Here is a 17,781-nt window from a genome sequence, read left to right as displayed (position 1 = left end):
AAATTATGATGAATTGACTTTTATATATGATTGACAGTATGAATATGATTTCATGAAATTACATATTGATTTGTTATGCATAGTATTATTTGCCTGATTATTCAGTTAAAGGTATACATTGCTTACTGGGCTATTTAGCTCATGATAAGTTTTATGTTTTTCTAACAGATCCAGAAAATTAGCATGATGCGGGATTTCGGTTGGGAGAGCGATTAGAGATGGAGTTAACTCATTGATTTAGGATTTTTTCTCAGAATTGATTCAAGACCTTTAGTTTTGTTTTTAGTATTGGCTTTATCAGACAGTTACTTTCTTTTGAACATTTAGTTTTGATTTGTTATTTGAATCAAGGTTTGATTATTGAATTGATTAGAAAAATTTATTTAACTGTTTGTGAAGATATCATGATGAGATGCCTTGCATGCTTATGGAAAAAGTATTCTATAAGTATGCGGCGGTTGCCATGACCCTCGATTCACAATCTCGGGTCGGGGGCGTGACAGTTACAAAAATTCAAATTATATCAAGTGTCGGCCACGCGAGAGTCTCATCAATAATTTTTTCTTAACTTTTTCTCCTTCATATGTCAGCCATATGGATTTATCCGATAAAATTACTCTTATGATCTCTTTCGGTGGGAGTACTTCAAAGGCTATGTGGGCATGAATGGAGTCAAAGGCTCTAAACCTCAAAATACGATATGATATGATATTTTTTTATGGAAATTTTTTTTGTTATAATCAGATAGTTGTGTGAATGCGATGTTCAAACGGAGTAGTGGGCATGAGAGAAATTACGATCGGAGCTGCATGGGGCCTATGGGCGCGATGTTCGGGTCAAAAAAAAATCATGGAGTGTTTTGAGAGATGTGTGGCCTGTGGATACAATCGAACGGATGATGCCGTGCAATCCAAATTGAATGATCACGTCATGTAACACATGGAAGAAAAGTCCATACCAGAGCCTCAAGGCCCCAAACCCTCTTTCTTTCCACTTTGGTCCTCTCTCCTCCTTCATCTCTCTAGGTTGGCTCCTCATCGGAAAATCTGACGGCCTCTCTCTTCTCCTCCCTTCTCCTTCCCAAGCTGTCCTCTCTCCCAGCATACTCTTCTCTCAAAAAATTAGAATCGAATGGCAAAAGCCATGCTTCCTCTGGCAATGATGCCGATGCACTAGTAGAAAAAGAAAAAGATCAGTATTCTCCTTTCCTTCATTCTCCCCTCCCTCCTTTCGGTGACGAATGGACTGTTCGAACTTCAAAGCATCATCGACATACAACAAAAGAAAAGAAAAAATTAAGGTACGATTGGGACGGCCATACCAACATCTGATCCGATCGGAATGAAGACGGAACGATCATGATGGAGGTCAGAAATGTGTTTCAAGACCCAGCATGCATATCCAGTGCTGGAATCTCAAAAGAATGGGACCGGACGGTCGGAACAGCCTCCATTCCATTGACACTTCAATTACTGATATTCTTTGTTTCTGTATGTATTAAAAGAATTACCCCATGATTTCGATTGTTACTATGATCTTAATGAAAATGAATTGGAAATACCAGGATGATTCAGGTCACGCCTCAAATCCACCACTCAGGCTAGGCAAGTAACATTGCCACACTTTCCAAATGCATAACTTCAGGGACTGTGCAAGGCTTGAACAAAAAAAAGAAAAAAAAAAACACGGAACCGAGAAATTCGTCCATGCCAATCCCCCTTGCTTAAGGTTTTAGTTATGGTTGTAGTATCAATCACAGACCTACTTCGCTACAGATAGCAATAAACTCAGAGCTTGAGAAGTACGTTGTTGAGAACTCCATTTGATGAAGACGAATTTTCCCTTCTGCTGTGAGGAAAGGGAGAGGATGCATTAACTCTTTGTAAATCTTTCAAATTCTGAAATATAAATCAAAAGATGACAGCTGCTCCTCGTTCCATTAGAACTACTCCAGGCATTAATAAGCATATTTATTCCTTAATAAAATTGCAATGGTACAATGATGAGGATGACTAATCTATCAAAAATTGTTTCTTCACCAATAATCTCTACATGAGCATTGATAATCTTTAAAATGATGGAACCTATTGTTATCCCTCACAACAATCTCTCTTCCAACAATGCCTGAGATGAACTTGATGGCACGGTGACAATCTCCACAGACTCGCAGATTCTTGGTAATTCTTATAGGAATCCCAGGTGGGATGCAAATGAGACCAAAGGCAAGAGCAAGCTTCTCGCTGTGTTGGAGCACCTCGGTCTCTTTTTCTTCCTCTTCTAGATCATAGAGAGCATACTGCGTGTCAGGTACATAGCCAGCTGCCTGCATCTCTCTTCGCAGCTTAGCCAGCATTGCCTGGATCTCATCATTCCTCTCATGAGTTGTGTCTTTCGCTTGGAAAACATGGACAACATTCTTCCATATGATCCAACTGCATCCTGGACCTTTCTTGATCCCCACATCCTTCATCTCCTTCCTCACTTCCGTCGCTTCCTCCCACCTGGGGATTGGTTTAAAGGCAATTCAGCGAAAAAAAATAATAAATGTGTCAGATACCGATCGTGTGCTTCAATCAAATAATAAATAAATTAATGAAAATACTTGAAGTAAAAAGTGATGCCAAATATTTGTGCATAAATAGGATATAGAATGACCAAATCAGTGTTGAAATGTTCATGTAGTAATAAAAAGAATAATGTAAGACTGACTTGAGATAGCTAATCAGCTTTGCAAGTGGCATTTTTATTACCATTCCAGGATCTGAACTATGAAGATCTAAATGAAAATTGGAAATCTTATATATGTATGAAATCAAGAGGTACTCGGCTAAAATTCTGTCAGGCTACATTAGTGACTCCATACAACCTTAACCTTTTGGTTTTCCTGTTCTGATAAAAAAATAAGTTTCTTTTGAGAGAAAATGCTGTTTAAGAATAATAATTTTGATAGGATAGAAAAGAACAGACTCAAAAGTGCTTGATTTTACAACAAAACCATATACTCGAGCGTTTCCTCCTATAGTCTATTCATCTGCCAAGCAAGTAGTCTCCTGAACATTGCAGGAAACACTTGGGAATGGTAGACCATCAACTATGTTGGAAACCCTAATAGATGCACCTTCAACTTTGCTCCCCATGAGGACCATAAGCCCAAGCAATAAAGCGGAAGGGTGGGTGATGGTGCCCTTTATTTCTAAAACTTATTTTTTTTAAAAAAAAATGTCCATTGATGCTTTTTTTATTTTTGGGGGGGTTGGGGGGACTTTGGGTTTGGCAAGTTCGCTTTTACTATGATAATCTGGCAGTCATTTCTAAATCAGTGGCATCCATTTTTTCATTGCATGCCAACCAATGTTTCTAGCCCTCTGAGTATCAAATATCAGATGTCAAATTTAGAACTTTCTACACATTCCTCTCTAATTCTTCCAGATTTAGCAGATGCTTCTTCTCAGACTTCCTTTCACAGTCCATTTAGAGCATACCACAGCTAATTTTTACCATCATTGCTCGAATCAAAAACTCCTGGTGCAGAGCACAAGTAATACGCATGCTAGACTAAAGGTGATGACACCATTGCTGAAGAGGCAAGTCCCCTCCTGTTTCGCTCATGAAAATTAAAGGAGCATCTCAAAGAGTATTATCTCAGTTCCTGATCGTGAAACCATTCATGAACCTCAACCTGAAGTAGAATAATTTAAGGCAATCAAGAGTTAATGCATTTGCATGGTCTTTAAAGTTCCATAAGTGAGCTTTCTTACCATCCTTGGGCTTGAAACAGCATACGTCAGAAATGATATTTAGAAAACAATTCCACTTGCAATTTCCGAGTAAGAGATCATCAGTATCAGCCATGCCTCCTCATTCATATGACCTTAAATCCAGAGCTATTTCCAAGATGCAAAATTCTTTTTATTGAAATACCAGTTTTGAGCTCCCCTATTCTTTTGCCTCACAAGCCTGTTCTCCATAAACTACAACATGTTTGTTATCAAGTTCATTTCACTTCGTAAGGATTTAGTTTTTCAGCTTAGGTTGGCATTTAAAGTAAAATAAATCTATATAATAATGCAAAGAGGCTAAAAATATTAAGATGTATCAGCACAAGTCTTTGGCTCATAATATCCTTCTAAAAATACTATTTCTTAAAAACTAATTTATCAAAAAGTATATCTATACACAAACTAAGAATATAGTGTGATATTATAGGAATCACCATGTGATATTTTTAAGAATCTTGCATTATATAAGAACGCTACACTAAAACCAGTTAGTTCGAGAAACATCTGAAAAATAAGATCATTTTGTTGGAGCAAATCATGGAGTCCAGCTGACAAAAATGAGAAACAGGCTCCCCTAATGCATAATGTGAAGGAAGTCTCTAACAAGATAAAAATAATCACACTGCAGTTCACAGTTATTGCTTATTGACTTATCCCACCATTCTGGAGCGTTCTATTATCCATAATGCAATCAACTAAACTTACAAATACAGGGAATTAATAATATGAGGATATACTTTCTCACCTGCCAGCTGATGCAAACATGTTGGAGAGCAGTACATGATTGCCGGAGTCCTGAGGGTCAATCTCAAACAACTTCTCTGCTGCAATTCTCCCCAGCTCCGTCATCCCATGCACTCTACAAGCCCCAAGAAGTGCCCCCCAAACCGAAACAGATGGCCTTACAGGCATCTCCTTTATGAACTCATATGCACGCTCTTCCATCCCTGCGCGTCCAAGCAAGTCCACCACACATGCATAGTGCTCTGTGCGAGGCTGGATCCCAAATCTTTCCCTCATTGTCTCAAACAAATCTAGTCCTTCCCTAGTCATCCCTCCTCTGCTACATGCAGTGATCACATTGACCAAGGTCACGTAATTTGGTGCAACCTCACCACTATTAATCATCTCATCAAACACAGCAAGTGCCATATGAGCATCTCCATAATGAGCATACCCTCCAATCATCGCATTCCATGAGACAAGGTTCCGGTCAGGCATCTCCCGAAATGCCTGCTCGGCATCGCTAATGCTCCCACACTTCCCATACATGTCCACAAGCGCACTACCGACAAAGATGTTCCCATCAATGCAAGAGCGAATGGCAACAGCATGGACAGATCGCCCAAGGTCAAGTCCTGAGAGGCCAGCACAAGTGGTGAGGACACTGGAGACGATGAAATCGGTGGGCTTGATACCTTCCCTCCGTGCATCCAGATACACATTAAATGCCTCTTCTTCGGCTCCATTCTGTGCGTACACCACAATCATCGAGCACCACGAGACATCATTCTTTGTTGGCATCCCATCGAACACCGCCCTCGCCTCATCCACACAATGGCACTTCCCGTAAAAATCAATAAGCCCATTTCCCACTGACATATCCGAATCAAACCCGGATTGTATCACAAAGGCATGGAGCTGAGCCCCAAGCCACAAGTAGGAAGCACCAGCACAGGCATTGAAGAAGGCACAGAGCGAGATAGTGTTGGGGGACTCGCCTGACAACCGGAGCTTGCTAAAGGCATCAATGGCCTCACCAGGCCTGCCGTCAAGCACCGCATTGGTCATGACGGCATTCCAAGCGACAATGTTTTTATGAGGCATTTCATCGAACATCTGGCGAGCCTCCAAAGCGAGGCCAGTCTTGTAGTACATATCGAGGGCGCCGCAGGCCACGAAGACATCATTGATGAGGCCGGTCTTGAGGGAGAAGGAGTGGAGCTGGCGTCCGGCGAGAGAGTGGCGGAGGGCGGCGGCGGCCTTGAAGGTGGAGGGCAAGGTGAAGTCGTTGGGGCGGACAGAGGCACGGAGCATGGCGGTGAAGTGGAGGAGCGCGGGAAGGGCGCGGCCGTTCTGAGCGGCGCCGGAGATGAGAGCGGTCCAGGAGACGACGGAGGGGACGGGGTCGAGGGCGAGGGTAGAGGCGGCGGCGGAAGGGAGGTCGAGTTTGGAGTACATGTTGACGAGGTGGTTGGAGAGGAAGGAGGGGACAAGGGGGGAGAGGCACTTGACGATCTGGGCATGGGCGGCGCGGCCGAGGCGGGCGGAGCGGGCGGCGATGGCGAGCTCGACGGCTGTGGCGAGGGACTGGGGGTCGGGGGAGGAGAGCATGGGAGGGCGGCGGCGGTGACGGGACCAGGAGGAGCATGGCTTGGAGACCTTGGGGCGACGGGAGTGGAGGGAAAAGTGAATCCAGCGTTCTTTTGGATGGAAATGGGTTAGTAGGGTCGCAGCTCATGGTTGGAACCAGAGAAGGTGAGTTGGGTGAACACAAAGCGGTTCTAATTTTTGGCTCGGACCAAACCAGATTGTGGATTAATGGCTCAGTTTGGACCAAAGCCAAGGCTTTTTTTTTTTTTTTTCTCTCTCTCTTTTTCTTTTTATACGGCTGATCACATGACTCCAATGTGAATATAACCCATAAGTCAGAAAATAAAACTTCGATATACTCAGCAACGGAAGAAGCAATTTAATCTATCATTCTGTTCGTCTATTAAAAAATATGCCAAATAGATACAATGACAAACTGATGAAGAAATGTCTAGATATCATGAAAAAATAGATGGACCTCTAACAGACTCGTATTGTCCCAAATCCAATTGATAATGGCCATCGAATCGTCCTCTATACGAATCCTCTATGTCTGCAACCCCTGTCTAACATAAATAATTATTTTTATTTTTTATATATATTTAATTAAAATATATAACTTTAGTAGCAACATATTATAGAATATATATGACGTTGTCTCTGTGGGAGCAAAAAGTCACTAAGGAGGAGAAAATATAAAATAATAATTTTTAAATATGGAATATATTGCCACGAGTTAAAGGAAAAACAATTGACACCGCCGTGGAGAATTTTTTTTTTTTTTCTTGTTTGTCATGCTTTTATGAAATTTCTAAACAAGGAAGATTTTAGGTGTGACATAAAGCCGTTTCATGTTAGGAATGGAAATCGAATAGTTTAATATATATTGTGAGCATATTTGTCAAGGTGGGCCGATTCCAAAGATTTGTTTGATATACAATCCACTATAGTCTTAGCTGATGGAAATTAATATTTAGTCTGCATAAGGCAAGTTTTGATTTAGATCCCAAGTTTTAAAATTAGAGTAAATAATTATTTTTTTTAAAATTTATCTTTATTATATTTTTATTTAATATTTTAAAAAATCTATGCTCATATTTTTAAAATATAACGGTATTATCTAAAAACTTACAGAATTATAAAATAATCAAATTATTCTTCATATTTTTTTTAATAAAATAGCCGATTCTCTTCCTCCTTGAGCTCGTGAGAGCACCGCAGCGCAGCGGAGCTCATGAAATGTCTGCCTCTTTTCCCCAAAGCATTTTGTGTCTTTTCATTCTAGAGTTGAATGGGGCGACAATGGAGTGAATTGGTGGCACTCGTAAACAATTTGCTCTGAGTTTTTGATTGAGATATCGTGCTATTTGTGAATAATTTCTTTACTCTCCTGCGCCGGAGCCTTCATGCAAAGCACTGTCTTCATCAACGGCAATGCTGGCCATGTACGACCGCGGAACAAGACCCCTTCAAACATCGATGCCGATGCCAATTTTCCGATGGGTGGTTGCAGGTGAAGATCACGGACTTGGAACTGGCGGCCAACGTGAGGAAGATCCATGCGGCACACTCGATACCGGTGCCATGCCAAGCCCTATGCTCGGCCTCTGGCTAGATTGAAGGGAATGCATGCATTTTCGTATCTTTTCTTTGAGGCTATTTTGATCATTTCAAAATTTTATTATGATATGATAATTAGATTTAAGTTAATATTAACGGACTGTCTAATAATATGGTTAAACTGTAAGGTTGACTAACACATTAAGGAGGTAACTATAGATTTTGAATACTACTGGATCTATTCTCAAGGAGATTTTTTATAATTTACTCTTAAAATTGATGTAAATATACTACTAATATGATGAATTAAATTATTAAGAAAGAACAAATTTAGATGAATCACACAATCGCACGAAGCATGAAAAGAACTTTGGCTGAACTCTTTTTTTATTAAAATTTGTTACACTCATTTGATGCTTGGGATGATCTAAAACTTTGAGTCAGTGACCTAATCTCCAATCTCATCCATAAAAAAATTCTTCAGAATATTAAAAATTTTGGAATTATTCTTGATGTTTCCATTACCAAATAATTTTCCAAATTATTTTTTGTAGAAGAATCAATTCAAGATTTTTTTCTCTTTTTCATTAATGGAACATATGTTTTTTCTCATGAACAATTTTACATATCTTCAAGTGACACAAATGTCAATGTTACAAACCAGCAATGCTAAACATTTACCATATGCTGTTACCGTGCCCTATTCTTGCATCTTCCGTACTTACTTTATAAATATTTTAGGAAACAGAAACTCTTTTTCTTTTGGTATTTAGTTTCTCGTTGTTATCTAAACCTCTTCTGAAGTTTTTATTTTTTTGGTTACCCAAACTCCTCATCCAGTTTGTCAATCTCAAACTTGGGACCTCATCCCATCCTTCAAAATAATTTGATAGTGGCTTAGAGAGCTGGACGGACAAACAATCACAGAAATAAACAAACAGAAGCAAAACGTTGCAATAATTCTATTGGGAAATATCATGCCATTCATAATATATAAAAAACCTTGGGTGTAATTACATGAATTTCGGGCACAGCCCCCTCCTTAACACAGCTCTCGCAACATCCACCACTCTCTCTCTCTCTCTACCCTCACCGGCGCTTGCTCCCGCGCTCATGCGACTCCCTCTCCCTGGACCGCCTCGCCGGCCGGCCCTCTTCCTCCGCCTCCCTCCTCGACGACGACGAAGGCTTCCTCTTGAAATGATACTCCTCCTCGCTCGAGTCACGCTCGTACCTCCGGCTTCCCATCGACGACGAACCGCCACCCTTGGACCCCTTCCACTCGTCCCTATGGCTATGCCCGTCCGAGCTGGACCGGCGGTGGGCCGCTGGCTCGTGCTGCTCCTTCAGCCCGTTCTTCAGCGGCACCTCCGACGGCTTCCTCTTCTTGCTGGCCCTCTCTCCGTCGCCAGAGGAGGACTCCGGGAAGCTGATGCGAGAGAACACGCTGACCTTGTGCTTCCGCTCCAGCTTGGCAGCCTCGGCCCGGGACGGCTCGTCCAGGTCCGAGGCCCTTCTCTTCCCGGTCCGGCTCGGCGAGTGGCGGCCCGAGTCGTGGGAGGGGACGTGGCGGTCTGCCTTCTCGGACCGGTTTTCACGGTCGGACCGGTCGAGGCTCGCCGCTCGGGATACCGGCCGCTGAAATAAAGCAGGATTGCTTGTTAGAAACTTAGAATGAATAAATTTCCAATCACGTTGCCCATTATGCCCTTACAATGACAGGAATTAACATTGCTACAATATTTTTAGTTACATGCCAAGAATGCCCTCGGTCCCAAACTTGAAATAATTAATCGATTAAAACGAAACAAATTATATGAAAAATGAACTTATTACTATTTATCATGCATGCACCGATAAAACTGATTAATTTAAGTTGTAGATTTTCTTTCTCGCCTCTATAACGTCGCCAATGACTGAAGAAATTTGAAGGCAGGCCGAGCCCCCCAAAGTAGCATACATTGAATCATTTGTGGCCACTGTTCAATTACATGAATGAGGGGTCCACAAAGGTCAGAAATTTGGACCATGCAATGGATCCGACCTAACCTCATGATCAATGACCATATACATGGCCACAGCCTATACAAGAGAATGCTTCAATGAAATCGCACCTATGATACAAAGGGATGGCACGAGTTCCCTAAAGGTGAATCCTCTAACCACTCCCATCCCAAGGGCAATAGGGCTTCCAAGGTGCCCTAAGAAGCCAGCGGGGGTCCCTTATCACATCACTCTTAGATCTATGTCCGGAAGAGCTCACAATTTCTCAATATGAAACAATCTCACATGGGTCATCATGGCTCAACAGCAACTCTAGTTGAAGCCACGGGAGTCCATCTCCAGTCTCCTTTAGGTCAAATACATGAGAGGGCCTACTTGAATACACTCCCTCTTTTCCAAGACACATCCTCCCACTTGGAGAAGAAGGATTAATTTCAAAACCCCTTTCCACGAGACAAATTGGCAATGCCCGGGGGTTTACCCTTACGCCAGGAGCCCAAATCCAATTTTAGGACCAAAATTCTTGCCGCATCCTCCTAAACCTGCCCAAGTATTACCGTGATATAGCTTATCATAACTGCCTCAAGGCCAATCTCCAAGGCACCATTCCTTCGGATTGCCTGTAGCTTTTCCATTAGAGGGTACCCAGAAATCAGAAGAACGGGGTTCTACATCCTCGCTACGCCAGGGTTCACAGAGGAAAGGTGAACAGGCACGTGTCAAGACCCGATTGGTGACCGGGTTTCCTACGTGATTATTGCCCCGAGAAGGACTTAAATCCTAAGACTATCAAATGGGATGATGAATCACAAAGCGTCACAGGCCCAAAGATGAATCCACATCTTACACCGTACCAAGCCCAATAACAAGTTTGGGCACGCAAGAAAAGGCCCCTGGAATTAGTAATGCTGCAGGAGTGCATGTTTCTGCTGATGCTTAAAACTAATGCTGCTACGATGACGCCCAGAGTACAAAAATGAATAAGCAAATGAATCGACAAAAGAGCACGTACGGGCTTCGACTTCAATGAAGAGACATCGTTCGCGCGACTTGGTTCCCTTCTGGGCTCCCTGTCCTCTCTTCTGGGCTCCCTCGCCCTGAAACCAAGCAGCAGCAACTTGAGCAATCATCAAAAGGAACACCAGAAAAAACCCAACAAGCGGGCATAACGGCATGCTTGAAAATGTCAAGAGATTCGAAATCCAGGACTTAAACAACATAGATGATTGGACAAAAAGAAAGCTAAGCAAAACCTTATCCTCTTCATGAATGTCCAATTGGAAAGTTTATTATGTCATCAAAAGCAAAAGAGACATCCATTATGTCATCAAAAGCAAAAGAGACATCCAGAATCACATGAAAAACGCCAGCAACAATCTTGCCATCCATACCATAAAGCTATGAAGATGGTCGTGAAAAAAAAAAAAAAAAAAAAGGAACAGAATAACGATCTGTGAGGCATTGCTAGAATTAAGAAGCCCAATAACGCACACAAGAAATCTCCAGACTTTGAGAGTCACAAAGTATTAAGTATATTATTCATAGCATTTATTAGAGAATGATTACAAGTGGATAAACGAATTGCTGAATAAATGACTGGAAGAACAAAGAGGTTCCCTAGCATATATAGACACAGCTACCAGTCAAAACAAAATATATCTCATATGTTGCCACCCTAGTGGAACATCTTGAAGCTGACAATGCAACTATAGTCACAGGGCGGAAAATTTGTTCATCAAACAACAAGCTTTCACAGAACGAAAGCATGGATGTGCGTGGCAACGGATAACATAGATACAGGTAAATTTATGGTAAAACAATGATACGCAGCAAGAAAATTGCGCACAAGGCAAAAGGCTTGAACATGATACTACTGGAAAGAAACGCAACTTAAAAATTAAAAAAAAAAAAAAGGCTGTTAATGCAGAATGCCGTAACATAAAGAAAAGATGGTCCAAATAAAAACAGGGTGCCTGAAATGTGAAGAAATCAACGGCAAGGATTGAAACAGAAAAACCAAACATATGAAATCTGGCTGGCTGTTGATGTAAAGTACAGAGCATTCAAAAATAGGTGACACTGACAGATTCCTAGTTTAAAGACCTAACAGTGAAGGACATCAGGGGAAAAATATGAAAAAGGGACACAATATGGAACCGGTCTTGCTATAGGTATATGGTATATGAGAAATCTCAAATATAATGAACTACAAAATTTTGCTTCCCCACATCAAACAAATTAAAGGAACAAAGGGAGATAGAAGGAACATGCAAAACCCTGGCACAAGCACCCAAAAAACAGAAAGCAGGATTTAGAAAAGCTAGTGATTAGCTGATGATATACTGAACGAGCAGGCATAAACTTTTACTTGCACAGCATATTATTATTTTATTTTTAATTGTGTTTCTGCTCTCCATATTATAAGTAATTCACCTACTAATTATCTCCATTTATGCTATGCCAATGCATATATATGGATTGGTCAACAATTTTATCTAATCTGATAAGTCAATTATCTTACAGGAGTTTGATATATTTTTCCATGTAATATGACGTCACAGCTGCTCTGAGAAACATAAAATCGAAAGGATCAAGGAGTGAATATATCATTTATATATAATGTTATGCCTGTAAAAAGAATGTATATATTAGCCTTCACATACCACCACCATTAAAATTCTTATCTCAAATACAACTTATGCTAATCACACCATTCTCAGACCTGAAGCTAAAATCCCTCTGGCTTTGCAAACCAGTTATCTTGTGCATGCGTTCATGCATGTGAATAAACAGTAACCATTACTTTAGTCTGACTTCACAAAAGCATTACTCCAACATATCCAGAAACTGCCAAAAAAAATGAAGAACTAAATAATAAACATTCCAATTACCTTTCATGGAGTCGGTCCATTTCACGCTTCCGTCTTAGTTCAGCCTTCTTAGCCTCAACTTCTTCCCTCGTCAAATATCCAGGCCCTTGGGTCATACCTCCAATGCCCAACTCCGACAAATCCCTGTAAGATGTATAATTTTTGTCAATTTATTATGCTGTAACTGAACTATGCATATAAAATTATAAAGAGAACAAACTGAAAAAAAAGAAGAAGAAAGAGAAATATTGGCAATAATAACAAGACTAAGTTTATAACCTATTTATTACAGTTGTTTCAAAACATTATAATATATATATCCTACTCAAATAAAACAAAAATTCAGAAAGTAACAACTAATGGACCAAAAAAAAAAAAAGCTTGTTACAGTTTCAGATTTTATAAGAGGATAACGATTTCACATTTTAAAACTTGGGTGTCTTCTAACTCTACAAGGACTTATAACTACCAAGTATACCTGGGAACTACTGGCATCATATAGCTCTGTGCAGCAAATGGATCTTGTTGAAGAATTCCCCCACCAAAAGGAACATCAAAGGGGCCAGGTGCATAACCCATGTATTGCATGGGACCAGTGAATGATGCCATGTATCCATCAACTCCCATTGGCATTCCACCACCAGCCCAGTATGGGTTGTAGCCTGATGGAGCCAAAGACATCCCAACAAAGTTTTCAGATCCAAAATCTTGATAAGGCCTCCATTGCATGTCAGAAGCTGCAGATGGGAAGCGGAAGCAGCAAAACAAGTTAGATTGATTTTTTATTTGCATACCACATAAAGCAACTAATGATTTCACACTGCACTGTGCAAGGCACAAAGATTGGTAACACTGATCTACAGAACAAAACATAAGGTAATGCACAAACCATTGCCAGCCAGGCGTGTCTTCTTCTTCTTCTTCTTCTTTCCTGGTACAAGAAGGAAGAAAAAGCAATCATAAGAGAACAGAACAGACCAAATTGAAAGATTATCGTAACACCATAGTTCCATCATAACCACTTCCCTTACGTATCTATTGCCCCAGACTACTGTATATAATTGAAATTCCTTGTTCTGGTATCAAATAAAAAAACCTCTCACTTTAGAATACTTTTTTTTTTTTATTGGAAGAGTCCACCTTAATGTCAATCTAAAACATGCTATGCAACTCAAGAAACCTTTACAATAGTTGCACCTTCATGTCTTCAGACAGACCATTAGCAGACAATATTTTTTTTTTCCCTAAAAAATGGGGAAAAGAATATTACGTTGCCAGTGCAAATCACCCACCTTGTTCTCCAGCAAGCACCTTTTCCTGCACTTCTTCAGGAACTGGAAAAGTTTCTAGTAATGTTTCTTTCGCATTTTCTGATTCTGGGACTGCTTCAGATTTAATAACATTTGCAGTGACCTTCTTGTCCGAAGAATTAGTCTCAGCATTGGCACCCTTTACATTGCTTGCTGCCTCCCCTTCCATCGCATTTGGAGAAGGATCCGCTGGAGGAACTTGCTTAGGTTCACCTTTGGATGCAGCAGAAAGAGTAGGAGATGGATTTTTGGGCTGTACTTGGCGAGCTGACTCCATATCTGAAAGGCCAGAAGATATAGGTCATTTCCATGAAGACGATACAAACAATTATATATCAAGAACCATGAGAAGCACTCATTCAGACCTTGTACATGAACAAGGCTTCCAGCATTTTCAGTACTACTGGTTGTTGACTCCAATATGCGACTAATTGTTTCTCTAAGTGTTTTATTGGGAAGAAGGTCATCTGCTAGTATATCCGTAGCACCGCAGACACACATTGACTTGCTGATAATATAATCTCTTATGCCTGGTGGAAGCCAAATTAGAGAATGATTGCCAGTCAAATGAGTACAAAAATAATGACTGCTAACTGCTCAATGGGAAAAATAATTAAAACTTCATCATATGAGTTTTATGTGAGACAAATAATACAATAGAAGAAAATCAAGTACAGAGCATCAACACACACTTACATTTGTCACAAAAACTCCTAAAACAGCACTTGCCAGTTAAAACAGCATCCTTCATTACTTCTTTACACAGTGGGCAGTGCAATTCCGGTGGAAGATCACTGACAGTACGGGTGGTAGGTAACCCCTCAATTTCCTTCTCAAATGCAGCTCTATATAGGTAAAGTTGGTCATCAGCTGTCATATCTATCACAATACCATAATAACACAGAATAATGCATGAAGTCATCAACTTACTCATTTGGCTTAAGAACAGCAACAGCACCACCCGGTAATGCATAGGAACCATCAGGAGTTGCCATTAACATTGATCTCGGAATTCCGGTTGGAGGTCTCACCCTTTTAATGTCATAGTTTGGATCACCATTTGTGGGGCAATGCTGAATGAAATGGCCTGGAAAGAAATATCTCTTAACATACGTTAACTGGTGATCCACAATGCTGGAAAAACAATTAATTACAATGACAGGGACCTCATATGTCTGCATATTATAAGTTACCTGGAACTTTGCATCTATGACAAACATAGCCTGCTGGAGGTGTCTTGCGCTCCAGCCCACCTCGTCCTTCATTTAATGACAAAAAACGAAAACATCAGAATCTAGAACAATGGGAACATGAAATTAAGCAATACATGAAGCATGCATCATCAAAGAACTCATTTATGCTTGCAACAAAAGTCTATAGAAGAATGGATAACAAATGTTTTAACTCTAAAGTGTGATACATCAGAAAAGAAACATCCCAATAAACAGACAAGGGATGAATGCATCTGCAAGGTCCCTAGTAGCACAAACATATGTAGGAAAACAGAAAAAGCATATGCTACTTTTAGAGGCATATCCATATAACAAACACAAAATTAACGAAATGCTAGTTTAATCTAAAAAGTTAATTTTATTGCGAGGATCTGCATGTAAGTCAAGGAATCAAAGAAGAAAAATGATGTAAAAGCATGAAGAGCAGGATAAAGAAGGGAAAAGAGACATGCATGATGAGCTACAGGTGTTTAAAGGATTACCAAAACCACGACCAGCAATCATTCTCCCACCCATTCCCCTACCAAAGCCTCTTCCAGCACCATAGCCTTCTTGTGTTTGACTGCAAAGGGATTGACCAAGTAAAAAACAATATGTTATGAATGATTCCTCATTGGTAAACAAAAGGTGACTGCCCTTGCAAGAAATGTTGAATTTTCAATTAAATGTCTCACCGATTCCAGTCAAGGGCAGGTGTGTCAATTAGAGCCTTAATCTTGCTATCCTCGTCAACCTTATTTGCAGGAGAAACATCTACTGCTGGATGGATCGACTGAGCAGGAAGTGCTTCAGGAATAGCATACAGATCATTACCGAACTCATCCCATTCAGATTCTTCAGGCTGTGAAATTAGAGTGAATGCAAAATTAATATTCTTACCATCAATCAAAGATCAGCACACAGTCAGGAAAATCCACTCATTACCCATTCAAGGACTAAGATAATTGTGGTTGACATCATTTCAGAATTAAAAAAAAAAAAAAGAAGCACAGGGAATCATATTCAGAAATTAAACTCTTACATATTTCATGGTAGATGAATCACCAACTAAAGTGCTACTTGCTGGTGGAAGATCTTCCACTTTATCCTCTACAACTTTCATCCTGCAGATAGAAAGCAAACTTTCAATCTAAACATCCTGTCAAGAATCCAACATTGTCCTAAAGTTGCTCGATGAAATTTGATCCCAACACAGTTTAAATATATTTCAGCAAAACTACATCCTTCTCATGCAAACAAATCTAAATTTATCGGCTAAGGCACAAAGTAAATGTAAATAGAAAAGCTCATCAAATGTTCAGGATTCAGAGTGCAAAATAGTACTCGTCTCGTTCTGTAACAATAGGCTTCCGTGGCCGACCTGGGACGCGACGAATCAATACTGATGTATTTTTGGGTATCATGGCGGCTTCATCTACATATTCTGAAAGCGAAAAAGGAAGAACACGAAGTCTATAAAAATCGAAAGTGAGATTAGCGCAACCCAGATAACTCCCAGCAAACTAACTCAACAGACACATTATCAATCAAATACTAGGCAGAATCTCACAAACTCAGTTACCACTTATCCCTTAAATATTCAAACACAATTATCTAAAAAATACCCCAAACCCATCCTTTTTTTTATAATTAGTCTAACATCTGCTAACGCTGAACGAGTTGAACTATACTCCTATAAGTAAAACTGCATGAATAAATCAATCAAGAGAACCTAGTCCAGAAGAAGAACCAACCTTCATTAGTCTGCGCATTGGAGACCATAAGGTCGAAATCTGTACCCCTTCCCAAATGCTTCGATTCAAAAATTCGTTCTTTCAAATTGGCAACAGATACGAATTGACCCTCAATCGGAATAGAGTCATAATCCTTTGCACTTTTAAACTTATAATACACAGCCATTATTTTTTCTTTCCGGTTTTCTTCAGATGTAATTGCAAACCAGATCAACCAAAAAGATAGAACTTGCTGGAAATTTAAAAACAAGCAGCAAACTGAATTTAAAGGCCGAAATTGAAAACAGGCCTGATATTACGCTAGAACAACAGAAATCATAAACATATGTACAAGCAGTAAATCTCCTTTCCAATCCTTGATGAAGATCACGCTCTATTCTCCGATCAAGAAAGTATCTCTTTTCCAATCCTTGATGAAGATCACGCTCTGTTCTCCGATCAACAAACGATCTTTTCGATCAAGAAACGATCGTTCCGATCAACAAACGATCTTTCCGGAAAAGAAAAGAGGAAGAACACGAGATGAGTTCGCCGCCAACCCGTTCGCGTCCCGACAGAATAGAACAGCGATCCAAACAGCAAAAAGAGACGATCCGCAGCGAAATCACCGAGATCGACGATCACCGCCGCCGCTACAAGAGGAGAGGGGCTTCCACAACAGAACCCCCTTCGATTTAAGGGATTCAACCGGAAGAGGCGATATTGGATCCCACGCTCAACAGATCGCCGACGCCGTAGCAGAATCGCCCAAGGACGCGGCGAATCCAAGAATCTTCCGAACCAGAGGAATTCACCGATGAAAAATCCCCAAATTGAGCAGCGAGGAAAACCTTGGATCGATCAATTGGGAAGGAGCCGAAGAGAACTCAGGCGATGGATGGATTCAAGGGGAAATCGAAGGGCGCTAGGGTTAGGGTTTCCCCTTTCCGTCGAGAGATACCCAAGCGGAGAAGGGAACGATGGAAGCCGGGTACCTTCAC

General features: G+C 40.6%; 2 protein-coding genes across 2 annotated transcripts; both read right to left on the bottom strand.

Annotated features, from left to right (window-relative positions):
• Positions 1-1,953: 1,953 nt before the first annotated feature.
• Positions 1,954-6,207, bottom strand: LOC105042300 (pentatricopeptide repeat-containing protein At4g14850). The gene is made up of 2 exons (XM_010919444.4): positions 4,525-6,207; positions 1,954-2,501 (listed from the first exon to the last, which is right to left on the bottom strand). The coding sequence occupies exons 1-2, from the start codon at positions 6,111-6,113 to the stop codon at positions 2,036-2,038; spliced, it is 2,055 nt and encodes a 684-aa protein (XP_010917746.1). The 5' UTR covers positions 6,114-6,207; the 3' UTR covers positions 1,954-2,035.
• A 2,387-nt stretch (positions 6,208-8,594) lies between these two features.
• LOC105042299 (E3 ubiquitin ligase PQT3-like) lies at positions 8,595-17,781 on the bottom strand. The gene is made up of 15 exons (XM_010919443.4): positions 16,802-17,781; positions 16,392-16,491; positions 16,090-16,171; positions 15,743-15,909; positions 15,551-15,630; positions 15,030-15,095; positions 14,767-14,923; positions 14,533-14,681; positions 14,202-14,366; positions 13,819-14,115; positions 13,416-13,457; positions 13,005-13,263; positions 12,548-12,670; positions 10,669-10,753; positions 8,595-9,290 (listed from the first exon to the last, which is right to left on the bottom strand). The coding sequence occupies exons 1-15, from the start codon at positions 16,965-16,967 to the stop codon at positions 8,742-8,744; spliced, it is 2,487 nt and encodes an 828-aa protein (XP_010917745.1). The 5' UTR covers positions 16,968-17,781; the 3' UTR covers positions 8,595-8,741.

The sequence above is a fragment of the Elaeis guineensis genome, chromosome 3 (assembly GCF_000442705.2).
Source record: "Elaeis guineensis isolate ETL-2024a chromosome 3, EG11, whole genome shotgun sequence".
NCBI classification, from domain to species: Eukaryota; Viridiplantae; Streptophyta; class Magnoliopsida; order Arecales; family Arecaceae; genus Elaeis; species Elaeis guineensis.
Note: the sequence above shows the minus strand (reverse complement) of the source record. Positions and strands in the feature narration are given on the sequence as shown.

Bases quoted from the DNA above. Each gene is read 5' to 3' on its own strand.
- LOC105042300 (XM_010919444.4), bottom strand. From the start codon at position 6,113: ATGCTCTCCTCCCCCGACCCCCAGTCCCTCGCCACAGCCGTCGAGCTC. The intron at 2,502-4,524 runs GTGAGAAAGTAT...ACCAATCCCCAG, and splicing joins ATGTTTGCATCAGCTGGCAG to GTGGGAGGAAGCGACGGAAG.
- LOC105042299 (XM_010919443.4), bottom strand. From the start codon at position 16,967: ATGGCTGTGTATTATAAGTTTAAAAGTGCAAAGGATTATGACTCTATT. The intron at 16,172-16,391 runs GTACTATTTTGC...TTCTATCTGCAG, and splicing joins ATTGTTACAGAACGAGACGA to GATGAAAGTTGTAGAGGATA. The intron at 15,910-16,089 runs GTAAGAGTTTAA...CTAATTTCACAG, and splicing joins ATTCATCTACCATGAAATAT to CCTGAAGAATCTGAATGGGA.